A 9,981-nucleotide genomic window follows, 5' to 3' on the forward strand; every position below is an offset into this window, starting at 1 on the left:
TGTGGCATTCAAGTGAACGGAGAGGAATCCTGGTTGTTCCCGAGCCTTCGTCTCTGTCACAATGATTTACAACACAGCGCAGGAAGACTCAGTATGTGGGCTGCTGCATCAACATAATCTGAATCCACTGTAGCAGCTGTAAAGCACACACATCCCTTGGGCTGTTGTGAAAGACCTCGGCTCCTTCTCTTCATAATCATGTGTTTTGTGTAACCGCGGTGTTCCTTCTGAAAATCTGTTTACAGCTTGATGGTTTGAGCTTTTGTTCTGCAGTTGGACACCACTGAGATTTTTTATTTCTGAAATGTTGTATTTCTTAAAGAAAAAAGTTACAGTATGAATTGCCTTTGATTTGTATTTTAATTATTCTATTTCTTGGGAGTCATACTTCTACTGCACTAGAAGTATGACTGCACTAACTCTCTGCTTAATTGTTTTTTGTAATTGTATCCTGTCTTATTCTTCCTTCTACACACCTTTTGTTCAATCATGGTTTCTAAATGAATTTACCTCTTCCATTGCTGAATGAAAATCCAGTCATTCAAAAGACATCCCAGAAACTAAATATGGGGGAACCAGAAATGAATCTGGACATTTTTGATAGTTGAAATTCTGCTAATGAGAAAGGTCGAGAAATACATTGTAACTGTCACAAGAGTGCCAGAGAGAACTCACCCTCTCCTCCTCCTCCCTGAGGTCAGGCATGGTGCTGACACAAAGCGTCACAGCAGTGATGGCTACAAATATCACTGACAGACAGGCGAAGATCTTCCCTGGGATGCCAGATTGGGGGTTCTCCACCATGTCCCTCAGTCTGTGCATGCAGCCCCCCGTACGAGTCTCTTCCTGAGGCCATGCTCCGGGAGGCTGCTGGCTCTCCTCACAGGACTGCGGCGATGTGAGCTCGGTGTCCTCCTCCTCTAGCCTCTGCTGCTCCTTGAACTCCTCCTGCCTGAGCCGCAGCTTCCTGAGACAGCACCAGTCCAGGTCTTTCTCCTCCACCCCCCAGTACAGCAGTTCCTCCTGGAAGGACATGGCGCACATCTCCCTCAGGAGCCGCAGCTTTCCTGCCGCCAAGAAACTGACGATGGTGCGGAAGGCCGACGGGCTTCGGTCAAAGAAATACTCATTGCGGCTACAGTCGTAGTCGTCACACACGTCCATGATCTCGGCCTCGTTGCTGCAGCTGCGCAGCTTTCCCAGCCGTGATAAGGGAAACTCTTCCAGCGTTGACCAGGGGATGCGGTATTTGATACCCCCTACATTGATAATGGCTGCCCCATCATCTCCACCCTGTTGGTGGGGCTGAGGGTGGAGCAGGAGCTGGGCTCGCTTGTAGAACACACCCTTGTTGGCGGTGACCTCCTGTGGGTTCTCTACATGTTTAAAGCTGAAGCTGGTGAACTGGTGCTCAGTGCTGCCTGCCAGGAAGGCCACCTCCTGGTACATCCCTGCTACTCTGATGGGGGAACCTGTCCTGTAAGTTGCGATGGGAGGGCGGCTTCAGTGGGTAGGCAAGGTGACTGGGAGCTTGTCATCCATTCAGCAGCACTGCACGTCTCTGCAGGATAGAAAAAACAGATCGGTGATGAAATATGTTAGTGTCTGCCGCTATTTTTGATCAAACATCAATGTGTCTATCTCTATTCAAGGTAACATTCCAAAGTCCATCTTAAGGCTATAGTGTGTCTCAAATGTCGTGTTGGATGAGTGAGCAATGTCTTAAACCAGCTCCCTCCACACCTTCTAGCTATTGGAATTGGGGTGAACCAATTCAATGATTTTAAATCAGCGTGTACCATAGACTGTTTATAAAGATGGATGATGTGTTTCCACTTCCCCCCACTGGAACACAAATGAAGCCAAATTAACCCAGATATGAACGCTGCCACATTTGGAGCCAGAGTCAGCTCAGCAGGGTTCTGGGGATGGAGCCATGGTATCGAGGTCCTGTGGATACATAAGCTCAACAAAATCTGACTGAAGTCAATCTCAGCTATTTCACCTCGTTTTTATAGCATCGAATAAATAATCGAAAATACACTTATAAGAAAAATTTGCACATACTTCTGTATATATTTGAGAAAAACGTATCTAACTTTTTAGGTAATCTCCTGTCCCATCTGCTAACATTGAGAAGCCAGGGTTTATGACCTATATTGCAGCCAGCCACCAGGGGGCAATCAAGATGATTTTGCTTCACTTTTGGGGAGCTCTCATGTCATCCATATTTATATACAATCTATGGTGCATTCACCATAAATGCCATAAAGAGTCCAGAGAGTTTGAGAATGTTTTTTTTTTTCTTAATTCCTAGACATCTTTATATTTCCTTTGTGTTGGCTGGTTTTAAATTCACATTCCATTTTGGTTTTATTAATGGTCAAATTCACACGGTACAAACTGTAGTCCCGACAAAGGAAAACATCTTCCATGTGATCCACTGAATCGTAGTCTTTTGAATAACTGCTCTTGTCGGACTGAAAGCAGAACACAGTAAATAAACAGTCTGAGAATAAGACCCACATGTCAAAACAGTTTGTATTTCTAGAGAAATGTCTAAAACAGCGAGAGTCTACAGTCTAATTGCAACGGAAGCACCAAGAAAAGCAACTCAAAGTCAAGTTGCGGTCTGAACCCAATGCAGGGAAATTAATAATGTTTTTCTATTTACTGCATCACCAGGCTGTGGAATGAGACAATTTAAAGTGCTGTTCAACAAACAGTAGGAAATCACAAACTCAGTAACAGACTAATTACAACACACTGAGTCGAATATGAAATAAAGGAAGCACATGTGACTTGAACATATGTTGAATATTGAATATGTGTGGTAATGGTTTATTCATTCTTCATTTCATATGAACGAACAGCTGCTCAATCATTGTACTCTCAAAAGGCACTTGTCAACATGAAATACAGTTTAATAATTTCCTTTCCAAGACCAAATTCCAAAATAAAAGCACAACTACTTAATAAAACACACATCTCTTACATTTGAAACACTAGCTGTTGTTGTTAACTGTTCATAAAAAGACAATTTAAATCGCAACAGTTTCTGGAAAGAAAAAATGAGTAGCACAAACTGGCAAAGTATCAAAGAGGGAATGAAAAACTTTACGAGAATGAAAATGATTTCCCCTTTAGATGCACTTTAAACTCATATCAAAGAAGGGATGTGATAGAATGAGTAATCCCGCTGTACCGTACATGCTCGTCATTTCATTCATGCATAACAAAACGCTTCTACAAACACTACTTGTTACTGATAGAACTTTGTAAAAAAAGGAAGTTTTAAAAGCTCCAGATAAATGAAAGTATTTGGGATGTTGAAGCAAAAAGCCCTCTAATTTCACAGGTTTTGAGTTTTGAATCCAACAAAACTGTGACGTCTGAATCAGAGCAGTTTCACGGTTCCATGATCAAACAGTACAATGTGTCAGCCTCTGCGCATCCATTATTTTCCCTTCCTCAAATACAAGCTTTTAAGATCCAATTACACATTTCTGAAGCGATTCGGTCTTAACAAGCTGAGACATTCATTGTTTAATTCAACATGGACATCTGGGTACACAGATCAGGCTGTAGCAACAGCATCAATGATCCTGTATACTCGCTGAGGATGAGTGTAGGGGGTCTGGGGGGTGTGCTGCTGATGTGGGGAGGCTGGGCACATCATCACAACAAATGCAGAGCAGGACCCCTCCGGCTACGCTCGGACTTCCCTCTTCTATTGTGAGGCCAGTCATTTTGAAACAGGCCGCTTTCTCCGAGGGAGGAGGGTCAGAGAGCGGCACCTCTACAGCGACTCAGCAAAGTGCTTCTGACAGGAGCGGTTTATTGAGCATGACACTGCACCCAGGGGTGGCTTCAGGAACACAGAGAAAAAGGATTTAGGCTCCACGGGAGGAGCTCTAACCACAGCGGAGTCAGAGAAGGCTTGTTGTGAAGTGCAAATACATTTTACACACAAGTTTATTCACTCCTGATTAAATTAAGTATAACAATCATATTAATAACTCTTTGCCAAGTGGTCTATTTCTTGGTCAAACAGAGTTGCACTGAACTCCGGACATTTTCCTGAAGAGAGGATTTGTGTGAGAATGCAAATGTCCGAGTAATGTGCTTGTGACCTTTTTCTGAACTTTTCCTGCCAGCCCCCGAGGAAAATGTCCACAAAATGTCCAAGTGAGCCCATGTGAAAATAGAGCAGGAAAATGTGCAGAAAATCCCCAGCAAGCGAGTGGAACACATTGATGATGCAAGGGACACAAAACGGAAAAAAATGTACGACACACATAGAAGATGCAGACAAAGATGTCAATAAAGACTTTTCTGCAGCAGAATTTACACATCCTTCATATGAAAGCAATTTAAACCCAAAATACCCAACTACCAGTAAGGCTTTGACACACAAAAACAAGTTTTCTCATTAAATAACACAGGCCAGTAATGAAACAATTTACCTCTTACTATGTGATTTTAATAGCCGAGCTTTGTGCAGCTTATCAAGTCATGTCTGTTACTTTTCAGCGCCTAGTTGCTTTTCCCACAGACCCTCAGTGACCCTCTGGACTTGTGCTTCAGATGCTGAATATGACACTGTGAGAATATAGTGATTCAAAGAAACATTTGCTCAGCTAACGTTTCTTTTACAAACCTGCAGTTCAAAAAGGTTTTCTTTAAGAAATACTCAAAAAGTGGTCTGGAGACACACTTTGCTCCTTTTCTCTGGCCAGAGATAGCACCTGAAAGAAGATGCATCACCTATCAGCCCCTGCATTATTCTTTTACCACCAGTTGCTCATGCAAATATCATTTACATGACTCTTTGCATAAATCTGCAACCCATGCATCACTGAACATCCGCCTTCCTGCGGCCACTCAGTCTTCATCTCGGTAAAGGGGCCTGGAGCAGATGCTATTTTGAGACGCACAGATCTTGAATGACACTGAACTATCACCTGAGTGGCCCCTAAATGAGACTGATTGATGTCCTCACAGCGACTGTCTGTCAGTGACGGCCTGTACTCAACGACATGAGCACAATTAAGCTTCTTGCCTGACGAGGCAGCGCAGCAATCAGCGGAGAGAGAACCATTCCATAATCTAGAATGATGCAAAACGTCTATCTTGAACTGCAATGACCGGGGAAAGAGCGCTTATCACAACATAACCAGGAGTCTGAAGGGCCGAGCTGCAGAGCACCCTTCAGATCATGAGTCACAGGAGCTGATGACTTTGTTCACCAGCCGGGCTTTGACTCACTAAAGAGATGGTTTATTACTGATTCAGTTCACAAAGTCTGTAATCAAAAATAAGCAAAACAGCAGTCTGGTTTTCTGCAGTCTGAATTATAAATGGGATAAATGGTTTGCTCCGAGAAGCTTATTCTTTCTTTACCCTAAGTCCCATTATGTACTTAATGAAAAGCCATAAAAAGCTTGAAAAATAGACTTGGAATTAGATTTGCTGTTGCAGAATACGCTGGGCAGCAGTGAACCACGCAGTCAAGTTGTATGGAAAGTTACAACATATTACCTAATGAAGAAAGACTGTTATATAAACCAGATTTATTGATAACTCTTTGTGCTGGTGTTGTCTTTTAATTGAAAATGTTGATGTAACATCAGCTGACATAACATTATCAGCTTCTGTTTTCTCTGCTCTAAAACCAAGCTAATGTCAACCATCTACATCTTCCTCTTAAAGTTCACTTGAACATTTTAGCCTCTGGAGCTAATCCATAGATTGTATAAAGATGAGAGACATGACAGCTCCCTGAAGTGAAGCCAAATCTGATTGCCCCCTGGTGGCTGGCTGCTGTATAGCTCATGTTAGTAGATGGCACGTGGACCAAACTACAAAGTAAAAAAATTCTCAAAGATGGTTCCTGTCATTTCAACTAGTTCTTATCAAAATGATGTTTGTCCGACTGCTCATTTCCAAATAAGTTGGGTTTTAATTAGTTATTTGATGCTAAAAATGGGATAAAACGTCATGAATGACGGCTGAGACTGACCCTCAATTGGTTGAGTGAGTGTATTTATACCACGGCTCCATCCCCCGATCACTACTGCTCAGACTCTGGCTCCACATCACGTCATCGCCACGAGACGGCAGCGTGCACATCCTGATTTTTTTTCTGCTTTATTTTCTGGATAGTGAAAGGAAGTGGAGAGGCCTCGTCCATCTTTATATACAGTCTTTGAATGAAACTAGAATGAGCCAGCTCAAAGCCAGGCTCGAAAGAAGAGTAAAAAAGTAGAAAGCCAGGGTCATCAAAGTAGTTTGGACAGTTTTTCTACGAAGGATGCAGATTCCTGTTTAGTTTGCAGAAATTTGTCCCAGTGGAAGAAGTTTTTCGGCCTCAGCAGGGCCATGCAGCAGCTAGTGCCTCAAAAAAGTGTGAGTGTTCCCAGGATGTTCCATTTTGCCTGCTTGTACATCTACATCTACATTATTGGTCAAGCGAATGTGCCCTCAGTCACAAATTTAGTTTTTCAAATGCATTCTCCACAACAATCTCGCCTGCTATTGTTGTAAGTAAATGGTTTAGAATATCGAGGTTGGATGGACTATAAAAGACACCTAACAGCTTTTTGGACACACAGTACAGGCAGTGTTATTCCGTTGTCTATTGCCTTTGAGATGCAAAATGTTGCACAGCGCAATTGTTTCTTTTGTTTGTTAATTTCTATTCAGCGAATGCACCATCAGGTTTTCATCAGGGATTTCTTTTTTCTCTTCTGGGAAAAGCTGGCCCACTCACTGTTTATAAAGGCCCGACCAAAAAACTACAGTTGTCTGCGTCGCTGCTGGAGACATCCACGCTGCTGTTCAGAAGTTTCATAAGTACCATGACAATCTCTAATAGAAAATTAAACCTGCGCTTCGAGCCTGACAGTCAGTGTCAATCAGCCGATTCAAAGGGCCGGATTTAACAAAGTGTGAAGCAGAGCGAAGGAGATAATGGGGCCGAATAAATCGCTGAGGGGGAAAGGATCTATTTGATGGTGAGCCTGAAAGCTGAGAATTTGATGCTCTGTGTGGAAGTGCAGTTATTAGGACGGAGACAGAGCTAAGAGATCACAGCGGAATCCCCCCAAAAAAACAGCTTCCTACACACAAACATATGAAGAACGTGGCACATCTCCTCTCTCCTCTCTCTTCTCTCTATTTCATGTTCTCCTATATCTTTGAAAAATGAAGAAGCAGAGAAGTGGCTGTAAGTCCCGTGTCGGCGTGGCCCGAGAGCGTGCAGATTTCTCATGCTCCTGACACCTTCCTCCCATTCGCTCACCTTAAGCTGCAGAGGAGGAGGAGGACTAATGAGTGAAATGAGCACTGCCGGCCTGATCCACGGCAGGAGGAGAACCATCGTGTTTCTGCCAATCTGTTCTCATTAGGTTGTTTGTCTGTGGTTCCAAGGGACTGCCGGCGTGTGTGTGTGGTATGTGAATTTACAGCACAAAAGAAACAGAAGCATCCATCTCCAAACATCAACAGGTTAATGAATCCAGCACAGGAAGGCAGTGACATTTATATGGCCAATCCATACAGGGAAGTAAGAGTGTGTGTTGGGGGGGGTGCCTCTGAACAGCATGATCGCTTGCTTTAAAGTGTCTCAGCTTCTTAAGCTCCAACTCCTTTACTGAAATAATGACAGGCAGGTCCGGTTGCCCACGAAGAACCTTCCCGAAACGCATGGGTCGAGCAAAAAAAAGATGAGCCACACTTAAATTTACAGTAGAGCATTGCTGGAAGCCAAGAGCCAAAGGTGATGACATGACAGCAGAGGAACGTCCCTGATTGAAAGGAGGCCGCCGGTAGAAGTCCCCCTACGCCCATCATAAGAATAGTGTAATAGCATGGAGCAGGGAGCATTAGGTACCATTAAGGACAGCACTCAGTCCCTCAGGAACATTACAAGATTGTTATGGTAATGAATAAACAATACCATGAGGACATTATGAAAGCATTCATTGAGAACCATTATCCCCGTTTGCCCCATTACTACCCCCTGTAGGAGAAGCAGCAGTGAGAATGAAGAAGTTTGTCACATTTATGAAAAAGGAAAAAAGAGAATAGAAGGCGAAAGTGTTGAATCCACCTTTGTCCTGATGTTTCCATATGTTCCGTATTTGAGTCCCTATTCAAGCAAAACCAACCTGTAAAATGACCATGTCTTGTTGCTGGACTCACCCTGCGAGTTGTCGCGCTCGTGTCCATCTGCCTCAGCTTGCGCGCACGTTCGCAGCGCTCAACGCGCACCATGCCTTCAAGTTTCTCACGCAGTTGTTCTGGGACATTGTGTCGTAGCCGACAACAACAGCCACTTCCTCCGATTGCAGCGACTCACGTGTCGCACAGTTGAGTTGCGAGACAATCGGGAAGTCGGACATTCGTCGCCTGGCGCGCCCCGACACGACCGCTCGCTCCACGGGGAGACGCAGAAGAGGTGGAAATGTTTCCTCCGTGTCCAGAGAAGACTCCGTCACATTCTCCCTCTCTCCATCAGAGGCGACGTGGCAGATGTTGCAGAGGTGTGTGTGTGTGTGTGTGTAGCAGGTGGACGGATCGGTCTCCAGCTCACTTCTGGTCGCAGCGCTGACTGTTCAGGTGCGTCCGGAGCTGCGCGCTGCGCTCCACTGTGCGCTCCTCTGTGCGCCGCGCTGCGCCGCGCTCCGCCAAACCGTCGATCTGGGAAAACCACGACTGCTTCAGTGCAATTTCACAGCGTCAGGGGGAGTGTTTGTTCAGGATTTCATCTGACTGTTATGTGACAGGCTTCAACTCCCCGCGTATAGATTGGGATCTATGTTCTTCATGTAGTTACAGTTTAATATGCTGGTGACCATTCAACCAGAATCATAGTTGATGTTCCCATGTGGTGAGATGTAACCAGTTTATTCTCTTTATTACTGTACTTATTTGTATACAATTTATTTCCAGGTACTTTTCGCTTGTACTCCACCACAAATATCAGCAAATATCTGTACTCTCTCTTCCACTACAGTTTGACAAAGCATTGCGTGACGTATTCACATTGTTTTCTACATTTTTGTCACATTAACGAGACATATTATACTCGTTCTCAGGTTCATACTTTTAATTTGTGTTATTACTTATTACGTAAAGGTTTACCTGATCTAATGTTCCAAACACACACTCCTCATATACTGGCCATTGCTGCAGCTCCTCTTTTCAGCCTCTGTCTGAAACTCTTGGTTTTAGCTTCGGGCCACCCTCCAGATAAAGCCCAGTCTGCTCGGAGCTGGCCCAGTATGAGGTGATGGTCAACCACTTCCAGCATGTGTGGGAAATGTGGGCCTTCACTCTTGCTCTACCTGGCTTTGTTAGGGGTGTGTTAGAGTCACTGCTAGGTGTCCATTATGACCAGTTAGGTAATTGGGATGTCATTGGACATCATATGTCTCCTTTTAAAGCAAAGGCGGTTTGTGCAGACAATGTCCCCTTTAAAGTAATGAGAGGAGAATTGGTCCACAGATCCAATCAGAGCAAACAGGTATTAGACTGCAGCATCAGCATCACTGGTGAAGAAACACCACTGAGTCATAATGATGTAATAGACTGTTTCATTATGGAACAGGATACACTTAGCAAGTGCTTTTAATTTTAATACTTAAAGTTTATTTGAAGCAAGTAAAAACTTACTTTTACTCAAGTAGGAAGTTGATGTTGTACTTTTACTTCCACTTGAGTACATTTTTGTTAATTTATTTGATCTTTTACCGAAGTAAAACTTCGTCTGTCACTGGGTTTTTCACATTGTGTCAAATTATTTACACATAATCAATAATGTATTTATTCATGTGTTTGTAAGATCCACTGCTCCTCAAACTGAAGAGGCACTAACTGAAATGTGAAATGCACAGTATTTAGGATGTGGCCACGGAGAGTCAGACACACCCAGCTCACACAGTGGGTGTGTCTATGCAGACTGAGAGCCTGTCGTAC

The 9,981-nt window shown here is 43.7% G+C and overlaps 1 protein-coding gene across 1 annotated transcript in view; it reads right to left on the reverse strand.

Moving 5' to 3' along the window:
• The window catches only part of kcng2 (potassium voltage-gated channel, subfamily G, member 2), a 28,439-nt gene extending 19,728 nt beyond the window's left edge, over nt 1-8,711 (reverse strand). Inside the window, exons 1-2 of the mRNA XM_035181976.2 lie at nt 8,206-8,711; nt 676-1,561 (exon numbers count right to left, since the gene is read on the reverse strand). Of these exons, the coding sequence (XP_035037867.1) occupies nt 676-1,449 (774 nt within the window). The 5' untranslated portion in view covers nt 1,450-1,561; nt 8,206-8,711. The remainder of the gene's footprint in view (nt 1-675; nt 1,562-8,205) is intronic.
• Nucleotides 8,712-9,981: the final 1,270 nt, after the last annotated feature.

This window comes from Hippoglossus stenolepis, chromosome 17 (assembly GCF_022539355.2).
Source record: "Hippoglossus stenolepis isolate QCI-W04-F060 chromosome 17, HSTE1.2, whole genome shotgun sequence".
Classification (NCBI taxonomy): Eukaryota; Metazoa; Chordata; class Actinopteri; order Pleuronectiformes; family Pleuronectidae; genus Hippoglossus; species Hippoglossus stenolepis.